General features: G+C 35.1%; 1 protein-coding gene across 1 annotated transcript; it reads right to left on the minus strand.

The window, feature by feature from the left end:
* Positions 1-11,939: 11,939 nt before the first annotated feature.
* Positions 11,940-22,420, minus strand: LOC127862472 (uncharacterized). The gene is made up of 6 exons (XM_052401626.1): positions 21,597-22,420; positions 20,492-20,594; positions 17,868-18,043; positions 14,725-14,877; positions 13,041-13,163; positions 11,940-12,196 (listed from the first exon to the last, which is right to left on the minus strand). Exons 1-6 carry the CDS (start codon positions 22,292-22,294, stop codon positions 12,082-12,084), a joined length of 1,368 nt encoding a protein of 455 aa, XP_052257586.1. The 5' UTR covers positions 22,295-22,420; the 3' UTR covers positions 11,940-12,081.
* Between the last annotated feature and the right edge of the window lie 1,760 nt (positions 22,421-24,180).

Genomic DNA, 24,180 nt, shown 5'->3' on the forward strand with positions numbered 1-24,180 from the left:
ATGAGAGTGACTTACATTTTAATTTAATCACTGAAATTCATCACTGAAGTAACAGAATGATCTCATTTGATATTGATGTACATGATTGTATAAATCAACATAATTAAATAATTATCAGTATAAAGTACTGTCAGGATTTTAGTATGATTGAAATGATTTCAGTCAAGTTTATCATTCATATACATTAATTTTGTAAATATTATCAATTTAAGTATACTAGATGCAAACATATTTGAAATATACAAACCAGTAATTTGAGTAAAGAGTTTGTAATCAATGTTGAATTTCAGGACAGCTTGGTGATTTGCAAATCCCATATGATATGTTGATATCGGGTATCATAGTCATTCAATAAGTCGCAAAATGCTCAAATACAATTTATAAAGCAAAATGGAACTAAAATTGATAACTAAAAATACCAGTATGCCAGATAACGATCACGCATGCGCGGAGGGAAACGTCGTGAATTTTGGCTCCGAGAGAAAAACGTGTTGTTTATCCAATTTGACAAACTTAAAAGATTGTATTTGTGGTTTTGATTATAGCTTATTACCACCTCATCCATCCCAGACCGATCCATACTTGAAAATAACTCTTTATCTGAATATTTTCACTATTTTGACAAATTAGCACTGACCGGAAGTGGCTTTGTTATCTATGAATCTTATTCTCCTCGTGTACGTCCTAATAACTTTCACCTCGACCTCAATCAGTTGGTATGGTATACCATCTTACCCAACCTCCGTGTCATCATGTCAAATCGAAATTTATGCAGCAGATAGATTCCATACTTTCGTAAGAGGAGGTCATGCGAGTCGCAGCTCATAAGCACTGTCCAAGACCTTGCAACAGGCCTCAACCAGAAGCAGCAGATAGATGCCATACTGCTAGATTTCTCAAAGGCCTTCGACAAAGTCCCAAACCAACGTCTAGCATCCAAGTTACACCACTACGGCATCAGGGGTTAGACATTGGGGTGGATCAACAGCTTCCTCGAAAATCGTCATCAGCAGGTAGCACTGACGGTACGACATCAAAGTCAGCCCCAGTAACATCGGGAGTCCCTCAAGGCACGGTCCTGGGTCCGCTACTGTTCCTGGTCTATATTAATGACCTCCCCAGCAGAACTAGCTCCACAGCACGCCTCTTTGCAGATGACTGCTTGCTGTAAAGAACCATCGCATCAAACAGAGACACTCAGGCACTTCAAGAGGACCTAGATCGCCTTCAAGAGTGGGAGAGGGACTGGCAGATGGATTTTAACCCGGACAAGTGCGAGTTGATCCGTATTACCAACAAGCGCAAAGCCATAGACGACTCATATTCCATACATGGCCAAGTCCTCAAACAAACCAACACAGCAAAGTACTTGGGCGTCACACTCGACAATACCCTGTCCTGGAACAGCCATATTGACGCAACATGTAAGAAGGCTAATAACGCCACAGCATTTTTAAGAAGAAACCTGAGCGCATGCCCACAAGATATCAAGGCCACATGCTACAAGTCCTTGATCCGACCTCAGCTGGAGTATGCAACATCAATGAGACCCGCACACTAGGACCAACATCGAAAAGCTTGAGAAAGTGCAAAGAAGAGCAGCTCGATTCGGCACAGGCGACTTCAAACAAGCCAGCAGTATCACAGCCATGATGAAAAGGCTTGACTGGGACACACTTGAAGCACGTCGCCAGCACTCCAAAGCCATCATGATGTTCAGGATTGTAAACAACCTAGTAGACATCCAATCCCAGCACATCTACTACCAGCTGGTGTTCATACAAGAGGCCACGCGAACAGGTTCCTTGTACCCTTGGCCTGCGTCAATGCCTACAAATACTCATTCTTTCCCTCCGGCATCCGCATCTGGAACAGCCTACCAGAAGCGACGATCATGGCACCATCCCACGACGTCTTTAAGGCCAGGATGGACATGCTAAGGCCTTAACTCTGAAACATCTTGTTTTTATCTTGGTTTAAGCCGTTCTGCACGCGTTCCCCCTTACGCATGTACATAGTCACAACTGCGCGACAATGATCCAGAGGAGCCCAGCACACTACCCGGAAGAAGAAGTTTTGCCGTGTCAAGCTGTCAAGATCCAGATAGTCCTTCATTCACATCGAATATATCCTTCGAATTCCATCAATTGTTGTCATTAGCGGAGCTCATATATCCTAAATTAGTTTCTAAATAGCCAAACAAGCCGATTTATGCTGTAAGAAAGTTTTGACACTAGTGTCAACATTCTCTCATGGGCGCGGCCATTGTTGTATGTTGAGGCACGAGCGACAACTCTGCTAGGAGAATGTTATCAATGATAATCAGCGAGGTAAATCGAGCTATATCAATCGGACTGGCTCGGTCTTTTACATAGGTCGCCATTGTGAATCTGATCTGTTCATGGTATGATAACTTAGACGAGCTGCTTCGCTGAAGCAGCATCGTCAAAAATGCGTTAACGAAATTGTGATTACGCATTATTATATGTTATAGATATAATCAAAACACATACAGTTGCAGCGAATGTTGAATAATGCTCACACGCTGACTAGAAGTTCATGAATACAAGTGTATCCGCATTGTCAATGTGACACACTGATTATACTTTTCTCGTGTTGTATTTTTTGTAGACAAACTAATCAAATCGCCTCATCCTGAAACTTCAAACGGTGTGCGTGAAAGTTAAACAATATCAACCTAAAAAAACTTGCAATGTGATCTGATGTACATCCGATAGGCATTACAAGAAAGTTGTGCAAGAGTAGTGTTAATGGTCTTACTGATATTATTTTTACGTAAGTGACAATTTTTTTTTCAAATGTTATTGCAGTAAACAAATGGTAATAGCATTTCATCAAATTACTCTGATTAGAGACGACAATCGACTTGTACAAAATCACATTGGATTATTGTTTCGGTGCTGTTAACTTTCACTGTGAATGGAGATACAAAAGACTATTATGCAAAACTGATAAAATAAACCGACCGGATTTTGGTTGAATTCGACGGTGAAGTCACTGAATTCGACAATGCCAACGATCAACTGTACATGTAATTTTTGTTGTTGGTGAAAATTAATTGTGTACTAAATATGTGTATTTTATTTTATATACTTAAATTGATTGATATATTCAATGTATTCGTTGTTTGTATAATTCGATGTACCGGTATCAAGAAAGATGACCATTTTTGGAAGTCTTTTAACTGACTATACATTCTTTATTTAAGGGTAAGGCTCTTTCAACCGTTTTTTTATGTTGAAACGTTATGGCACGAGAGCGGAGCTTTAATTGGAAATCTTCAATGAAATGTCAGTAAATTAATTAACAATATATTAGGTCTTGAGATACTACTATAGGTAATGTTTACTACCATTATTCCAGTATATGTTGTCGGTATCTTCTTACGAGTTCAGGTTGAAGGGGGCAAAATCGAGGTCAACGAAACCAGTACCAATCGGTGTAGACGTACTGAAACTAAACAATAGAAAGGTAAGATTTCGCAATATGCTAAAGCAATATTTGAAAATGTTGTACAGAGATATGCTTTGCGGTAGTTATTTGTGGAAAATGTAGGTTACCTCTGATATCGATATCCTAAATAGCTTATGTAACTTGATAATATGAATGCATGACGGGGTTGCACGATCATTTGAAGAACTTGAAAATATAGCCCCGTATCTATTGACAGCTTTAAAGCTTCGAGCAGCAGACAATTGTTTCCATGCAAAAGAGGTCTATTACACCGGTTCAGAGCGTAACCGATGAAAGGCAGGGCAAATCTCAAAAAGGGCCCTTACTCCAACCGATGCGAAATGGTCAGATCAATGGCACTTGGTACAGGTCATTGATGGATTGATGTTGTTTGCTGTGTGAATTGCTGTTGTTGGCATTGTTGTTGTGGGTTTCTTTTATTTCATTAACTATCAAGGCGATACTAAACTTTTGACTTATATACGTAATAAACGGTTTATTAATGTACCATGCAAAACGTATAAAATGCTTCAATAATTCATTTAGGATAATGAAATGATTTGGGCGTAGAGGGATATGCATGTATTATTAATGAGTAAAAGGCGTAATATTTTGTTACCTCTAGTCTCATCTCATTGTTTGATGTTATCCCTTATTATATAAAAAATGGTGTTGTTGTTTTTTTTCTTGTTGAAGCTTTTATTCAGAAATACATATAAACATAAACATACATACTATTTATGAACATATCATAAAAGTATCAATACAATATATACCACAATTGTATATAGCGTAACATTAACAAAGGTACAATTATATAGTACAAATATATAGTTTAAGTATAAAGTCGTTAGTTGTGTATGCTCACAATTTATTTTTAACTACTGACCATCGTTCTTTTTCAGTTTCAGTTAGTTTTGTGTTGTTATATATGGAGTAAGCCTCCGAAAATCTTTTAAGTAATCCATTATAATTTGGTAAAGTTTTCTTTCTTCTACAGGCAAAAATATATTTTTAACTTCGAGATATAATATATTCATTTTTTCGTTTGCAAATCCAGTACTTCCAAGAATAAATGACTTACAGTTCATTGTATCAGGTATATTTAATTGTGCACTAAGTCTGTCTTTAGATAATTGATCAATATTTTGACTGTGTCACATTCCAAAAAAAGGTGGGTTATTGTTTCTTCTTCTTGGTTACAAAAAGTACAATTTCTATTGTTAATTAAATTCATTTTAAACAATAAAGAATTAGTTCCTTATATTTGGTGGATGATTCTATACTGAAACCACTGTAAGTATCTCTCGTTATGTAGAAATGATTTAAAAAAATATATTACTATGTATTTTCCTCGTTATTTTCCTCGTGATTGAGTTTTTCCCATTTTTTATGCAAATAAGTTCTACATTCTTTTTAACAAAACATTCATATATGATTCAAGATAGACTTTATAATTGATAAAAAAGTAAGCATAGAATGACAGAGAAGGCATTTGAACTCTCACGCCTCTGTTGTTAAATTCGGGATTTAAGGATCCAATAAAGATCTTCACTGAGTGAATAAGACTTTCATAATTAAAGAAAATTGATACTTTTACCAGTGTATTGTTCAATTTGTGTTTTGCTTAAAAATAAGTTTGAGTCAATAACTATATCACGAACAAATCTTATGCCTCTGTCATACATTGCTTTAAAAAAGAAGTGTTCATTACCGATGTTAAATTTATGATTGTAAAACAAAGGCAAATTTAAGACACTATTAACATCAGTAGTATCTAACAAGTCAATAAACTGTTCATAACATGTAAGCACTTCAAACCAGAAATCATTTTTTAAAACTATTTTTGACAACAGCAGCATACTGTTTTCCTGTGTTAAAAAGTGTTCCTATATTAAAACGCGATTTAATAAAAATGGTACATTTACTTTCATAACATAAATACAGTTTGCTTATCCATGAAAGTTTTATTTTTTTACAATAAGCATATATGTCAACCATATTTAATCCAACATTTTCGTACTTTTGTACTAGAGTAGAGCTTTTGATTTTATATGCTTTGCCATTTCACAAATAATCCAACATAAGTTTTTTAATTCTTTCAAGGATTTCTTATTAGGGGTTGGAATGGCATAAAAACAGTGATAAAAAATAAAGGTCGCCGTGGTGTAATGGATATGGTGTCCGCCTAACGACCGGGAGATCACAGGTTCGATCCCCACCGAGGGAGCGTTCTTTAGATCTCTCCCATAGACACCAAGTACTGGTTCTAGGCCCAGGAAACGGACTCGAGAGCGTTTATATAAGCCTTAGGCTTTCGATGCAATCGAGCTTAAATAAATATGTTTAAACTAAAAATAATGGAAGTATTAAATACTTTATTACAGTTATTCTACCTATAGGTGTAAGTAGTCTTTTTTCCATTGATTAATTAGATTTATCGCTTTATCAATTTTTCCGCTAAAGTTTAAATCAACCATATTTTGTAAGTTGACATCAAATATTATTCCTAACAACTTAAATCTGGTAACTCCCCATGTTAATTTGTATTTAGTTTTTATTGATATTGAGCTATACTTTAGGGCTCCTATCCATATAAAATTAGTTTTATCAAAATTTACGTTTAGTCAATAGAATAAAGAAAACGCATGGAGCATATTCAACGCATAGTTCAAGGAGGTATCAGAACCATCCAGTAATAAATTCGTATCGTCAGCAAATTGAGAAATTTTATATTCTATACCGTTTATAGTAATGCCTTTTATATCAGAACATTGTTTGATTTTAATTGCTAGTAATTCTGCGCATAAAATAAAAATATAAGGTGAAATAGGATCACCTTGTCTACAGCCGCGGCCTATTGGAAAGCTGTCGGATAAAAATCCATTTAATTGGACCATTGTTTGCGTATTGTTTAGGAAAATTGATATCCAACGTTTGAAGCTAGTTCCAAAATTAAAAAAGTTTAATTTTTGTTCAATGCAGTTGAAAGAAAGCCTGTCAAAGGCTTTTTTCAAAATCAATTAGCCTAATAAGACCAGGTATTTTGTTATGTTCTGCATGATTCATTATATCATAGAGTAGTCTTGTATTTTCCCCCAATGTATCGTCCTGAAACAAAACCAGTTTGGTCTTTTGAAATGAGATTTGGTAATTGCATTTTAAGTATATTTGCTATGGTTCCAGATGCTAATTTATAGATTGCATTGAGCAAAGTAATAAGTCTCCAAATTTTAAGAAAATGTTTGGGTTTGTTATCCTTAGGGAGACAAGTGATAATGCCTTGTTTTTGTGTAACCAAAAAACTATTATTCACATATGCAAATTTAATGCTTCTCAACACAAATTTCCTATTTTACTCCAGAACACTTAAAAAAAAATAGTTGTGAAGCCTTCTGGTCCTGGGCTTTTGTCATTATTCATTTTCCTAAGCGTATAAGTTAGTTCGTCATAATTTAAGGTTCCTTCCAAGCTATTGGATTGATCTGTATTTAGTTTAGGAACATCTAAGTTTTCCAAAAAGTTAGAATTATAGTCAGAAGTTATTTCAGTTTGTTCATATAGCTTTTTGTAAAAAGACGCAGTTTCTTTAAGGATTTCTGATTGTTTATGTATCGTTGACCCGTCATCTTTGTCAATAAAAGGTATGATTTTGTTTGTGTAATTTCTTTTTTCAAGTTAACAAAAATAGATTGTTGTTTTTTCTCCATGTTCCATCCACTGTCTTCTGGATCGAATTATATGACCTTTTAATTTTGTGTCCCTTTATTCATTTAATTCAGCGTTAATTCCTTGTTGCTTTCATTAAGATTTTTTTCTAATTGTTGAATTTGTAGTGCAAGTTCACATTCCTTTGTAGATGCAACTTTGTTTTTATAACTAGAATACGAAATAGTTTTCTCCCTTATTTCCATTCATAGTGTGTCTAGAAAAAGTTGGTCATTTATAGTAAAATATATTTCGCTATCATCAATTTTGTGGAGATTATCTGTGTTGTATATTGGCATACAGTATTGCCGTTTTATCTCATCAATTTTAGTATTTACACAATTAACATAGTAAATATTATGTAAATAACATAAAGCTTTAAATTATAAGGGTAACGCAATACATGCCATAGAATCGATAAGGGAGAAATTTTAAACATTGGTGAGTTTATAAATTGTTGTAAATTTACGTCCCTGACGGGACAGAACGCTTTGTATGAAGAAATATTAACCGTCAACTGCGACAAAGGCGTTGTTTGGATGCTATGTGCATTTTGAAGGTTTCTGCGCGAAAAGCATTGGTTGAGTCTGCTGTTTTACTTGTTTGAGATTTTAGTGTAACAAACTACATGTATATCACAAAATGTTGATATATCTTGAACGGGGTTGTTTTATATGATAATACCAGACCAAACATTGCACAGTCAGTCTTTAAAAAAGAACGTGTAATTCAATAATTAATGTAATTGTACCCCCATATTATTATCCCACGAAGCGGTATTTGAATCTTCTGGCCTCTGTATTTAAAAAGCGTGTGAATTGCAACATCGATTTTATGCCGTAATACCTTCTGATATTATTTCAGTTGGTAAATTGGTTGTCCCGTCGATTCTGTGTCATATTAATATATAGAGGATATTTGTTCATGTCAGTGTAGGATCGTTTGTTATTTCACGAGTGATCATACAAAATATATTAGAACGCCGCACTAAGCTACGATTTAATTAACAACGTGGCTGGTCATAGTCACCGGTATCCAGACGACGAGTGCGGCGAGAATTTTTTTTACATGATTTGCTCGTTCAAGCGAATATTTACGATCTTGTTTCCAATACGGATCAAAAGTTGATAATAAAAAAACAAGAATCATTAAGGAAATCAAAGTTATATACAATTGGACATCAATTTTAACTTGAACAGTCGAGAATTCATGTATTATCAAAAGTAAATTGGTGAATCCCTATTAGTTGGTAATAATTCGGTCATACGACACAAATATTTTTCGGGTCACACAAACACAAGTAAAATGCCTCCAGCTGCGTAAACTTGTTCGTTGTAAATTGCAATAACGTAAACAACATTTTATTTAAGGTGCCGTTAAATGGTGCCGTCAGTTGGTATTTAGTTATAAAGATAAGAATACATGGTTAATTTAGGGGTATTTCTACAAAATGTACCATTTCCTCTTAAAAGTTGGTTAACTATGGCACTAACACATGCTATTTCCCATGATAATTGAGAAACGGTTGTTTTTTGCATACACATCGAATCATATACTTGCTGCTAAAATAATATGCGGAACCAAGACACCATATATGGTTTGGCCATTATTAGACCAAACATTATTATTTCGTGGTGCTAATTAAATATGACTTTTTGAAATTTATCTTCGGGATAATCCTATAAATTAAAAGAAGTGTTACTCCTTATACCGATTAAATCGTATGTGTTTGTAGATCGTATAATAGTATACATTTTTCGCTTTAAATAGAAATTCGTATGACATGTCCACAGGGAAGGGGTGGTAAAGGGGCTATCTGCACGTGTGCCTCAGGAAATGATGGTAATGCGTTTGATGACTGTCAGGGCGATTGATAAGTTACCAGGAAATACACCATTGCAATTGCAGCCACAGCCAAGTCAGGAACAAAAACCTGGTATTCTGGACACTGCTCGGCGGCATTGGCCGGCACATACAACGGCAATTATCCAGATGACCCAAATATTTTAACTTACAGTTTATGAAATTTATACGAAAAATGAGGTTTCGCGATGTAAAGAGAACACAACTTAAGAATATTACAATCGTGTGTTTAAACAACAACTGGATAATCGAACACTTGCGTGAATGACTTCTACGGTACTTCGGCTGCATGTCCACTAGCTTCAGGGATCATAGCGCTCACTTTGAAAGGTTTACTCCTGCTATAACGCGCAATTAAAATCAAGCTAAGTAACAGTTGTATTACTTTTTCTGCCATATGGAAAGCAGGGGCTCCTTTGGTATGACCATTTTATGTATCAGTGAATATAGGATAAATTACTGATTTTACAGGCTAGTAGTCCTAATTATAAAGCACATACAACAGTTTCTTGTTGACAGTTATTTGGAAAGAAAGTACGCCAAGTTCAGTTTGCTTTTGTATTTTAGGTTTGTGTTATTAAATAATATAAAGCTCACAAGAATGTTGATTGTGTAAATTGTTTTAAAAAGTACATGTTTAATATTTATGACAACTTAATAGAATGGCATATTAAAATAACACAAATTGTGTGTGTTTTTAGTTCTGATTTGACTTGGAGAGGCGTTCAACATTTGATTGTTGAAAATTCAAAAGATGAAGGACTTATTGCGAATTTCTACACCAATGGTGCGAGTAAAAAAGGTGATTAGATGTATAATTAGTAATTGTTTTCATTAATAAATAATAGAACGAGGCGCTAAGTACACTTTCTGGAATATTTTCAATGACTTGTGTAATACCGGAGTACTTCAGAATGTTAGACTGATGAACAAATGTATTGCCAATAATCACAACACTACCTCCATTTTCTTTAGGGGCTGTTATTTAACCAAAATTATTATCTTTCTATTTTAAAGATATTTTTTTTTAAAGATAAGTATCTATCGAAAATGTTAAACAAAATCTTATAAAAAGCGAACCTAATTACAATGTTGGCTTAGCAGTTAAAACAAGTGATACACACTGCAACTAATATGCTTAAAGTTGAAGTACAAATATGTAAAACAAAAAAACGACCCGCTATTATTTATATTAGATTTCTTTCATAAAACACACTAATGGATCTTTTATGGTTACTCGTTTCGCTTTTATCTTTATACTGAATAAACTATGACAACTCCTCTGACGCTGTAAGGCCCTAAGCTTTGGTATTTGACATGCAGTAAAGCATGGTGGCACTCTACCAAGTTTGATCTAATAAAGTCCCTGTGTTCAATATAGGTCTCACCCTGGATTTTTACTTTTATTCTTTATATGTATTAAATGACAATTACAAAAATATTCTGCACTACAACCGCAAGGCCAACAGGTTTGACGTGTAAGATCTTATGGGGATTCATTACAAAGTTATTTCAAATATTTTCTCCTAGGTCAAAAATGGTGCTGCTCTGAGGTTTTCTTTTTTTCTTGTATGTTTATAGTGAATACCAAAAACACTTTTCCTCTGAGCTTGCCAGGTCTAGAATTAAGGTATTTATTACGCACATTGCTGGTCCTCAACTTAGTTTGCTCAAATCATACCCAGGGGTCTAAATTTGATCAGCCTTGATTTTTATTAATCATAAAATATTACTTACAAGAGGCAAGGATCTTTTCCTAATATGGCTATATAACATCATTGTCAACACTATGACCTCATATGCACCCAATCATCATAGAACTTGCTCAGGGCATTTTGTCAATTGATGTCTGCGGGTTAAACAAGGTGGGGTTAAATGTCCCATCTATATATATGGGTGATACAGGAAGTTCTTATTTAAGTGACATGTATTAAGTCTTTATTATAGTATTGAATTGTATTGTTATCAATCTCATGTCGCAGTTCCTGAAAAAAAAGAGTATGGAATCAATAAAACTGTCCATTTGATTGTTTCAAGCTTACTAAGTATGCAATCATGTTGTTTCACTAGCACTCTAGTAAATGTTTAATTGTTAAAAGCGTACTAAGTATGCGATCACTTGCTCTCAAGGTTACATTACACTAAATCATAGTGTATCTCTCCGTAGTCAATTCGAAAGTAGTGCCTATTTCTAAAGAGTTCCTTTTCTCTTCGGTATTAAAAGCAATTTAGCGATCGCACCCATGCTTTTGAGATTATTTCCTGCATCCTGTGTGTGTCTGCAACATTTTGGCGCATTTCATTGGGGATTACGTTGAAAGATGACTGTTTGGGGTGCGTTTATTGAAGTACGGGGCTTTTGTCGAAATTTCACTTTCGAAACTCTGTTTTCCGAGGGTGCTTGCCTTTGGGCGAATTTTACTTTCTTAGAAGTTGCGAGACCATATATTTTTGACTGCATTTATTGAAAAAGATCAGATTTATCTTTAAAATGATACCGGTCTTGCAAAATTTGATATATAGAAGATACAAGAAAAATGCTTTGAAAGTTGGCAATTTTATAATGGGACCCTATGGGAAATGGAATAAGTGTAATATAACCTCAAGTGAACGCTTGGTGGCCATCACGACTCTGTTGTTCTCCAAGCAATATGACATGTAGTAAACAATTACAATATAATAGATCTGTTATGAAAATGCTATATAACATGCTCCATGACTTTTCATCTCCCACCCACCCTGTAGCATTTTCTTTGATTCTGCTGAGTGTTACCATTAGCAGTGAAGCATATTTGTTATATTTCCTGACAACGCTAGATGAATATTTATTAATACGCAGTTTGTTAAGCGATATATAGTTACAATTAATCTTGAATCATAATACAAGTAACAACAGTTGTTTATTTTTTTAATACGAATACAACAATTAAATCATTTACACTGTAACATTCCAATTACTCAATACATAATATAATAATGAATAAAATTACATATGTTCACATGCATCATGTCTTTCATTTTCATTCACTGAAACTATTACATTTGAAAGTCCTTGTATCTCATCTTTATTAGCCACTCAGAGAGAAAGGCTTCTACTTCTATGGGATTGTTTGGAACTGTTGCTGCTTTCTCATTGATCTCAGAGGTGTATCTAAAAAAGGCAGTGGTTTGAACCTTATTATTTTAGCTGAAATTGCTATAAATTCGCTGAAAAAATGGTTTATGTCATAATGTAATTTGCCAAGCAGAATAACACTGAAGTCAATAATAACATTGTTTCAGCATGATTATGTATTAAATGTCTGCAAATGTCGTCTATTTTCAATGTTTGGAAATTTGAGAAAATAAATTTAAAAAAAAGTCTTGTGTTTATGCACTTGTGAAGTTATGATGCAGGGCCAATAACAAGTATATCCTAGAGTTAAAAAAAATGTCAATTAAAATTCAAGATAAACAGTTGCTTTTTATGTGCATGGTAACATTAAGACACTTGGTCCATCTTTTGCTTAATTACAGGAACACTTGATAGAGATTTATACAATTCCCACTTGAAAATATTGTTGAGAGCAAATCATTATTATTTAAAAAAGGTTCTGTATTTACATTTGATTACATGTAGGTACCATTTATTATAAGGTTCTTTGCTAAAGGTGTATTGAATGTATTGAACATGTTAGCCCTTTTATTACAACCTATTTATTTTAGACTGATCATAAGTAAATTGTGTATATGAAAGAACGTTCCCACAGTAGGGAGCGTACCAAAGACCTATAGTGTTCTATATTGACATAATAGCCACTACACAATCGCGACCTATAAACTATATATGTATATATATGGTTTGCCTCTTTATTACAAGAGGTGACTTAATACACAAAACATTTTGGTTTTATGTTTCACTTCAAAACATAATAACTGATTATTTGTCAAAAACGGACAAGTACAGCATGTAATTTTTAAGAGCCCTTGATTAGATAGAAGTACAACATGTCTACCGTTGTATGACCAATCTTGCCTCCTCCACTCGCATATTTCCTGCCCTGATGTTCATCAGCTCGTCTCTCATTGGAGATCCATCTGGTCTGTACACTGTGAGAGATTCATTGCACACTATCTCTCTGTAAACAAAGGCTTTAAAGTATAACAACTTTCTGCCTAAAATGGGATAAGTTCAGGACAGATCAGCTTTTTAGAAAACAATTCCTGAGGGTTAAGCTATGCTGCGATGTAGTAAAAATTAAATTTGATTATAAACAAGATATGTGTTTGTCAGAAACACTATGTCCCCTACTGCGCCCCTTTGAAGCTATATATTTGACCTTTGACCTTGAAGGATGACCTTGACTTTTTACCACTCAAAATGTGCAGATCCATGAGATACACATGCATGCCAAATATGAAGTTGCTATCTTCAATATTGAAAAAATGTGTTTGTCAGAAACATTATATCCCCTTCTGCGCCGCTTTTTATTATTATTTTTTGACATTTGACCTTGAAGGATGACCTTGACATTTCACCACTCAAAATGTGCGGCTCCATGAGATACACATGCATGCCAAATATCAAGTTGATACATTCAATATTGCCAAAGTATTATAAAATGAGCGATTTTGGCCACATACACTTGACCTCTAACCTTGAAGGATGACCTTGACCTTTCACCACTCAAAATGTGCGGCTCCATGAGATACACATGCATGCCAAATATCAAGTTGGTATGTTCAATATTGCCAAAGTATTCATAAAATGAGCGAATTTGGCCACATATTTTTGACCTCTGACCTTGAAGGATGACCTTGACCTTTCACCACTCAAATTTGTGCGGCTCCATGAGATACACATGCATGCCAAATATCAAGTTGCTATCTTCAATATTGCAAAAGTATTCATAAAATGAGCGATTTTGGCCACATATATTTGACCTCTGACCTTGAAGGATGACCTTGACCTTTCACCACTCAAAATGTGCAGCTCCATGAGATACACATGCATGCCAAATTGCTTTATTGAATATTGAAAAAGTAAGTGCAAATGTTTAAAGTTGGAGCAAACAGACCAACAGATCAACGTACAGACCAACAGACAGGGCACAAACAATATGTCCCCCACTTCTATTATGTATTTTAATTTAGTTTATATAAGAGCATTCTCTAGGAAAACCAGGCTTTATATATGTGAGTAAACTAAAAGTGTTGCCACTGCATAGGCATAGCCTGTGCAGTCTGAACACTTTCATTTAATTGAATTTTGGTTTAAAGGGAGTCAATTCTCAACCAAATTCTAGTTCTGTTAAAATGTGACTTCCACTGTCAGCCCATGTGGGCTTCACAAGCTAATCTGGGATGACAGTCAATTTTTATCTTGATAACAGCCTTAATATTTAATCTTAAATGTCTACAATTTGTTAGCTAAAATGTCTAAAATATCATAACTCACATTTTTTGCAAGAACTTTAAACAGAAAAAGCAAGGAGCAAAACTTCATGCAGATAAATAGCCTGATTTTCCACCATTGAATCTAGGGCATTTATTTTTCCTACTTATCATCAATTTATTAGCATACTACCTTTTTACAATATATGATGTTTTTCATTCCCTTTGTCTTATCATGCACATTTATATTGCACACACAAGTTTGGCAATATATATTTTTGAGTTTAAATGTCACAAATACCAAACCTGGCATTCTGTAACAGTCTGATGATGATGTAGAGAAGTTTGCACATTTTATCCGAGAGGTGTGTAGCTTCTGGATGATCTGTGCACCATCTCTCCAACAATTTGGTGCCTTTACTGCCTTCGGCATCTCTCATGTACTTCTCCAAGCAAAACCTGCAAATTAAGTCAATTATAAAAAAGTGTTGTAAATATTGCAGAGATTCAAATAACAACAGGCACACACAAACTGCATACAAGGCATAAGTACCGGTATGTTTACTTTTTTAAACCTGAAGCTATACAACACTACCTCTGTGTCAGTGTGATATAATAATGCTGTTCAATTGAATATTGTTCTCTCTCATGTTTACACACCTATTTAGGACGGAAGCAGTTGCCTCCCCTGCCTATATATTTGTGCAGAAATGCTTGTCTCCCTTGTGTACATACCGCTAAGGTTACAGTATACTAAATAACCGTTTCATGCTGTACTCTCTAAAAAAATATCATAGTTTGTTCGAAGGCATGTTGTACACTTTAAACTATTCTTCTTGCTTTATCTTTTGGAGAAAGTAGTAGGGCATGAATAGGTGCTCACTAATAAATCCCTGAAATATGATAAACTAATAGACTAAAGTAAAACATTGCACTGAAAAAGGTTACATTCCACTATAGAACGGCTGGAAAAAAAGTTGCAAAAACAGTCGATTTTGACTTTTGACAAGTTCTTTTTTGGTTCGTACATGACATATCTTTTTTATTGTACAACTCGACTCCGCTTAGAATGGCCTTTAAGAAAATGTATGGTTATGGGGGTCTCTATGTGCAAAATGATGCGTTTATTGTCGCTTAAAGATGTCGCTTTTACATTGAATTATATAGGGAAACTATTTAGTATATTGTGACCTAAACCTACACCAGGCCCATTCACGAAGGAGCTGTATTTACATAAAATCACATTTTTTTGGGGTGGGGTTTAACGCTTTTTTGCAATTTTCACGGAATAAATGCGTTTGTTTCATATATTTAAGGAGCATTGTGAGTTTTTACGAAAAAAATGCGTTTTCAGAGGAAAATAATAGAAATTCGTAAAATACTCGCATTGAGCATCTCAAATCGCAACATTTTTTGCTGAAAGGACCTCAAAACCCGTTTTATGGTTGTTTAATTCTTTATGGAGGTAGCTTGTAACAATGTTCCAATATTTTGACTGATTGTTATTATTTAGGGCAGTCTTTTTGCTCCTGATCGCCTTTTATAAATCAAAGCGCCGACCGCGAAAGCCAGATGGCTTACCAGGCGTTCTTATAAAATGCATTTTTCAAGCATTTCTACGTGAAAGATCGATCTGAAATTTGGCACGCATATTAAAAAAAGGTTTATATTTATCAAGAAGTGCTTATTTTTCGCGATGTTAATAATAAACGTTGTCTTTAAGGTTACAGTATACTAAATAACCGTTTCATGTAGTTCTTTAAGGTTACAGTATACTAAATAACCGTTTCATGTAGTGCTGTACTCTCTAAAAAAATATCATAGTTTGTTCGAAGGCATGTTGTACATTTTAAACTATTCTTCTTGCTTTATCTTTTGGAGAAAGTAGTAGGGCATGAATAGGTGCTCACTACTAAATCCCTGAAATATGATAAACTAATAGACTAAAGTAAAACATTGCACTGAAAAAGGTTACATTCCACTATACAACGGCTGGAAAAAAAGTTGCAAAAACAGTCGATTTTGACTTTTGACAAGTTCTTTTTTGGTTTGTACATGACATATCTTTTTTATTGCACAAATCGACTCCGCTTAGAATGGCCTTTAAGAAAATGTATGGTTATGGGGGTCTCTATATGCAAAATGATGCGTTTATTTTCGCTTAAAGATGTCGCTTTTACATTGAATTATATAGGGAACTATTTAGTATATTGTGACCTAAACCTACACCAGGCCCATTCACGAAGGAGCTGTATTTACATAAAATCACATTTTTTTTTGGTGGGGTTTAACGCTTTTTGGCAATTTTCACGGAATAAATGCGTTTGTTTCATAAATTGAAGGAGCATTGTGAGTTTTTACGAAAAAAATGCTTTTTCAGAGGAAAATAATAGAAATTCGTAAAAAACTCGCATTGAGTATCTCAAATCGCAACAATTTTTGCTGAAAGGACCTCAAAACCCGTTTTATGGTTGTTTAATTCTTTATGGAGATAACTTGTAACAATGTTCCAATATTTTGACTGATTGATATTATTTAGGGCAGTCTTTTTGCTCCTGATCGCCTTTTATAAATCAAAGCGCCGACCACGAAAGCCAGATGGCTTACCAGGCGTTCTTATAAAATGTATTTTCAAGCATTTCTACGTGAAAGATCGATCTGAAATTTGGCACGCATATTAAAAATAGGTTTATATTTATCAAGAAGTGCTTATTTTTCGCGATGTTAATAATAAACGTTGTCTTTAAGGTTACAGTATACTAAATAACCGTTTCATGTAGTGCTGTACTCTCTAAAAAAATATCATAGTTTGTTCGAAGGCATGTTGTACACTTTAAACTATTCTTCTTGCTTTATCTTTTGGAGAAAGTAGTAGGGCATGAATAGGTGCTCACTACTAAATCCCTGAAATATGATAAACTAATAGACTAAAGTAAAACATTGCACTGAAAAAGGTTACATTCCACTATAGAACGGCTGGAAAAAAGTTGCAAAAACAGTCGATTTTGACTTTTGACAAGTTCTTTTTTGGTTCGTACATGACATATCTTTTTTATTGCACAAATCGACTCCGCTTAGAATGGCCTTTAAGAAAATGTATGGTTATGGGGGTCTCTATGTGCAAAATGATGCGTTTATTTTCGCTTAAAGATGTCGCTTTTACATTGAATTATATAGGGAAACTATTTAGTATATTGTGACCTTAAAGGAAATGTTGCCTTGCCTTTATATATACCTGTTAAAGAAACAGTTGCCTCCCTTGTGAATATAGCTTTCAAGAGACAGAAATGTTTCATCCCCAGTGCATATGCCTATTAAGGAACACTTGCCTCTCCTGGGAATATGTCTGTTATGAAACAGTTGCCTCTCCTGTGAATATATATGTTAAGGAACAAATGCCTCCCCTGTGAATATATCTATTAAGGAACAGTTGCCTCTCCTGTGACTACCTGTTAAGGAACATTTGCCTCCCCTGTGTCAGGACATGCCACTCTGGTGTTGACCTTACAATTGTAGATTGGTCCAAGAACAAGGTTTCCACACATCTGCCATCTCCGGTCATTAGCAGCTCACAGAAACGATGCACCTCATGAATAGTGTAATCACATTTTTCACTATCACGATTCTGGAAAACAATTATTTAGGGACTTTTGAGAGCAAACAGTTGCACCAGAGTGTGATGCACCCTATTGCAAGTTTTACGAACAATTGAAGATGTTAAACAACAACTATCGGAAATGAACAAGACAACCTTGTAGTAACTTTGTGTCAAATAAATTGAACCATTTAAAGTTATTTTAAATGCAGTGCAACCGTTTATAACTGTAATGTATACTATACGGCATAGTATTTTACAAGCGCGTGCTATTACCGGTAGTCGTTGATACAATTGACGCTATTTTCGGACACTTCAATTTTCGACTCTAAGTTTTCGGACACCTGTATTTATCCCCACGTTTTTCGGAGAAAAGGTGGGGATATTGTATTGATGTGCGTCTGTCCGTCCGTCCTGGCCACCTGCTCCTCCTGCACTATTAGCACTAGAACCTTGAAACTTACATACATGGTAGCTATGAGCATATGTGCGACGGTGACAGTGACGGAATTTTTATCTGACCCCTGGGTCAAAAGTTATGGGGGTTGGAGAGGGGCCGGGTCAGAGATTTTAACTCATTTTTTATGTTATTTTACATTAACTTCTTCATTTCTGCACCGATTTACTTCAAATTGATACTGAGCCTCTCTTATGACAATAAGGTCAATCTCAACTATGCATGGCCCCATTACCAACCCTGGGGCGCCCCGGCCACATAGGCCACGCCCACCCAAAATTGCCTTTTACTATAATTTCTTAATTTCTACACCGATTCACTTCAAATTGATACTGAACCTCTTTTATGACAATACGGTCAATCTAAGCTATGCATGGCCCCATTACCAACCCTAGGGCATCCCGCCTACATAGGCCACGCCCACCCAAAATTGTCATTTACTATAATTTCTTCATTTCTACACCGATTCACGTCAAATTGATACTGAACCTCTCTTATGACAATACGGTCAATCTCAGCTATGCATGGCCCCAGTACCAACCCTGGGGCGCCCCGCCCACAAAGGCCACGCCCACCCAAAATTGCCCTTTACTATAATTTCTTCATTTCTACACCGATTCACTTCAAATTCATACTGAACCTCTCTTATGAAAATACAGTTAATCTCAACTATGCATGGCCCCATTACCAACCCTGGGGCGCCTCGCCCACATAGGCCATGCCAACCCAAAATTCCCTTTTACTATAATTTCTTCATTTCTACACCGATTCACTTCAAATTGATACTGAACCTCTTTTATGACAATACATGTATGGTCAATCTCAACTATGCATGGCGCCATTACCAACCCTGGGGCGCTCCCGACCACATAGGCCAAGCCCACCCAAAATTGCCTTTTCCTATAATTTCTTCATTTCTACACCGATTTACTTCAAATTGATACTGAACATCTCGTATGACAATACGGTCAATCTCAACTATGTAAAGGCCCCATTACCAACCCTGGGTCGCCCCGCCCATAATAGGCCAAACCCACCCAAAATTGTCTTTTACTATAATTTCTTAATTTCTACACCGATTCACTTCTAATTGATACTGAACTTCTCTTTTGACAAAACGGTAAATCTCAACTATGTATGGCCCCATTACCAACCCTGGGGTTCCCCGCCCATAATAGGCCACACCCACATAGGCCACGCCCACCCAAAATTGCCTTTTACTATAATTTCTTCATTTGTACACCGATTCACTTCAAATTGATACTGAACCTCTCTTATGACAATACAGTTAATCTCAACTATGCATGGCCCCATTACCAACCCTGGGGCACCCCGCCCACATAGGACACGCCCACCCAAAATTGCCTTTTACTATAATATCTTCATTTCTTCACCGATTCACTTCAAATTGATACTGAACCTCTTTTATGACAAAACAGTCAATCTCAACTATGCATGGCGCCATAACCAACCCTGAGATGCCCGGCCTACATAGGCCATGCCCACCCAAAATTGCCTTTTACTATAATTTCTTCATTTATACACCGATTTACTTCAAATTGATACTGAACATCTCTTATGACAATGCGGTCAATCTCAACTAGGTATGGCCCCTTTACCAACCCTGGGGCACCCCGCCCATAATAGGCCACACCCACCCAAAATTGTCTTTTACTATCATTTCTTTATTTCTACACCGATTCACTTCTAATTGATACTGAACTTTTCTTATGACAATACGGTCAATCTCAACTATGCATGGACCCATTACCAACCATGGGGCGCCCCTGGGTCAAACATGCGGCGTGGGGATACGCGTTGGCCTCTTCTGCGCCATTTCTAGTTTGTGCATTTTTTTCGTTTCTAAGTTTTCGGACACGATTTTTTTTAATTATTTTTAAGTGTCTGAAAACATAGAGTTATTACGGTAAATATGTTCTGGTATTATGCCACTATGTTTATATGAACAGTCATGCTAAGTCTAACCTATCAAGATTCACAAAAAAAGAAGTCTTTAATACCTTAATGGTTTGTTTTGGAGGATGAAAGCCCAAAATATCTGCTGTTCTTGCTTGATAAACAATAAACATGTCCAAGTCACTTTCTGGTCTCTGCAGATTGTATCTAAAAATAAAATAAAATAAATTTGATTACATAGATGAAATAAAGTTAAACATTTTTTACATTTACATGTACAAACAAAATGTGATTTAGCATTACTAAACAAAAAAATAATAACAAGGATTTTGTTAATTTTTAATTTGTATATATATTTAAGCTTAAAGGCTCTATAAAGGTGACAAATCCAATTATTATGCATATAAACTGGTCAAATTTTTACTGGATTTCAGTTACTCTTGCATAAAAACTGCTGATAACACAGCTTAGGTACAACGTTGCCAAGAATTATGGAAGATATACCCGTTTCATAATTTGAAGAAATGTTTACATTTTTGCAACTAACGTGATGTGTAGCCTCAGAGCGGTGACATATGCTAAAAATAGCCAAAAGAAAATTCAATTTTAATTCTATTTTTAACAACTTTTTACCTGCAGAAAGTAACTTATTAGTTCACTACAAACGTTTTAACCATTAAGAAGAGACCTACTTTGTGAGTAATACCGAAAAATTGTTAAAAATCATCGATATATTTTTGGTGACCTGAGTCACTTTCACTTTCTCTTTCCCGAGTAAACAGCAATGTAAATAAACGGTTTGTTTGTAAACACAATTGACTTGGAGGACACTTTATTTTGAGCTCAAAACAATTTGTATTGCTCATTTTTTTATTGTAATGTTCAAAAGCATATATATATTGTTTTTTGATAACCTTTATAAATAAAATATGAAAATAATATTTAAAAATCGGTAAATAATTATGGATCTTCACCTTTATAGAGCCTTTAAGGGGCATGCAATATTATTTACATAAAATGAAAAAAATACCGGGGTAATGTATATTTTATTGTGGAAAATAACATTTGATTTTTTAAAATTATGTTACGTTAAAAGATAATTTATTTTATTTAACATTCCTTGTAAGAATTACTTCGGTGGTTTGATTGATAAATTTATATGTTAAAATGGAAATAGTTTAGTCACTTAAATTGACATTTAAATTATACCTTTGACTACCAAATGGGCAAGCAAGCAAAACAGTTCCAAGTTCAGACTGCACTTTGGAGACAATACATGTCCAGGTCTCCGTAACTGAGTCTTCTTGAAAAAATGGTTTAGGAACTGAGTCCAAACGCTGTTCCTCTTTTATTCGTCCCAGTCTTATGAGCTCCTTTTTCTTTTCATCTATTCTATCACACAAAAGCTTTCCTGTTACTGTGTCCAGCTCCTGCCAGTTTCTACATTTGTTCACCGATACCTTTTGCTCCTTCTCATAACAAAAAAGATCCTCAGTTAGTTTTGATTGCAAACATTGCTCACCAAAATCCACAAAGTTAACAATCCATTTTACGTTAAAATAATGCCATTCAGAGCCTGCACGTTGGGACACTGGAGACTTACGAATTCCTGTAATTTCAGCACAATCACCTATGGTTTGGGGAATCTCAAAATCTGAGATATGTTCATTCGCATCTACTGAACTGGACATTTCCGCATACCCATGCCAGCCATGGCAGTTTACAACACTAAAAATTATGTATACCTTTCCTTCGCAAAATGCCGAAGACAGGATATCCCTAGGTTGGGGAGCATACACTCTATCCCTACATGCCCATTTCTCAGATTCAATGCATCTTTTTAAAGAAACGAAATTATCAACCTTGGCTACAAAGAATCTTTCCCGTTTTGTTTTGACAGTTTCCATTTTAAAAGCTTACGAACGACTACACATGCCTTCACTCTTTTGTTTCAAATAATACCAAGTAAACTCTTTATAACAAACATGCGAAAGGAATCTGATTCTTGGTTGTGCAATTAATTTCCTGGGTAATCTCACTTTGAAGAGTTCCTTAGGCTAAATATCACTGATATAAGGATAAATTTCACTTACATTGTTGCACTTTACACAAACCAAAGATCAATCAGTATATCTAATATAATAATAGGTGCTACCTAATTTACGGGCAAAAGCTCAAACATGATAAACATGTATTGAAATAAATTATAGACATTATTGTGTACAAAACATCAATATTGTTTCAATAAGAAAGTAATGCATCCACAAAATAACTCTTATTGTATAATAGATGAATAATAGCGTTTTACGTCTGCCAAGCCTTTAGATCTTCCATCATACATTTAAATTGTTTTTTTAAGCTTGTGGAATTTAAAGCTGGTGATTTGGCTTCAATGTGTGAATATGGTGTCCGCTTAGCGACTGGGAGGTTTCGGTATTGATCTTTAAGTGAGGGTATTCTTGAGAGTACCCTAAAGACACCAAGTTTATGTACTGACCCTACCCAGGAAACAGGTTGTTTCATCAAATGTCTCAATTTAACTAAAGCTTGCTGAAGCTGTGATTGTATATAGTATAAACTGATTAAAAATAATCAAAATAATGTGCTGTGTGAAACAAAACGTGTTATTATTAGGAACACAATGACAGCATACTTGTTTTGCAATTGAAATAATTCATGAATACAGGTATCTCGCAGGGTTTTAATTTCCCTATTGCAAATTATTGCCGCCTAGTTTAAATTCTGTCGCCACTAAAAAACTATTTTGTAGAAATTAATAAATCAGTGTAAACTGCATACACTTAGTTTTTCATTGCAAAATAATGATTTGAATTCAACCAAAAATAATGCAATATCATCAATATTTTGGTAATTATGTAATTTGGTAATTTGGTAATTACACACACAGAAATATCCACATTTGTATGAGCGTATGGGTAGGTCAGTCATCCTCTTTCAAGGCTAAGCCACTATCAAAAGCATGTAAATGAGATAAGTATATTCAGTGCATAAATAATAAGAAACCGTCGGAGACGGGTGATGCTCCCCAAAGTTTTTTTTTGTCACAATATTGCACTATATATTCAGATAAAAGGAAACGTCTTGAGGGGCATTACTTTGGACAAAATAATACGATGGATGGTTTAGCAACATAAATATTTCAAAGGGCCATAACTCTCTCAAATCATCTAACCAGAACCCATTAATAGCATACGCATCTCCTCAAGGTAGTTAAGCTTCCCATAAAGTGTCATTGTATTCCAGTCAGTATTTGGGAAGAAATAGCCCGGACAAGAATTGGATTATATGTACAGTTTATAGAAAATTTCAAAGGGCCATTACTCTGTGAAAAATCATCCGACCATAACCGGTTGATAATATGCACATCTCATGTTGGAAGTGAAGCTTCCCATGAAGTTTCATTGAATTCCCATAATAAGTTGCTGAGAAATAGCTCGGACAAGAATTGCACTATATGTACAATGGAAAATTTCAAAGGGCCATAACAATGTAAAAAATCATCCGACGAGAACCGGCTGATAATATGCAGATCTCCTCTTGGTAGTGAAGCTTCTCATAAAGTTTCATTGAATTCCAGTCATTAGTTTCTGAGAAATAGCCCGGACAAGAATAGCACTATATGTACAGTTAATGGAAAATTTCAAAGGGCCATAAGTCTGTGAAAAATCATCCGACCAGAACTGGCTGATAATATGCACATCTCCTTCGGTAGTGAAGCTTTCCATAAAGTTTCATTGAATTCCGGTGATTAGTTGCTGAGAAATAGCCCGGA

This window comes from Dreissena polymorpha, chromosome 1 (assembly GCF_020536995.1).
Source record: "Dreissena polymorpha isolate Duluth1 chromosome 1, UMN_Dpol_1.0, whole genome shotgun sequence".
NCBI classification, from domain to species: Eukaryota; Metazoa; Mollusca; class Bivalvia; order Myida; family Dreissenidae; genus Dreissena; species Dreissena polymorpha.

Bases quoted from the DNA above. Each gene is read 5' to 3' on its own strand.
- LOC127862472 (XM_052401626.1), bottom strand. From the start codon at position 22,294: ATGGAAACTGTCAAAACAAAACGGGAAAGATTCTTTGTAGCCAAGGTT. The intron at 20,595-21,596 runs GTATAATTTAAA...TTTTATTTTTAG, and splicing joins TGCCCATTTGGTAGTCAAAG to ATACAATCTGCAGAGACCAG. The intron at 13,164-14,724 runs GTTTGGTATTTG...CTTTGTTTACAG, and splicing joins AGACTGTTACAGAATGCCAG to AGAGATAGTGTGCAATGAAT.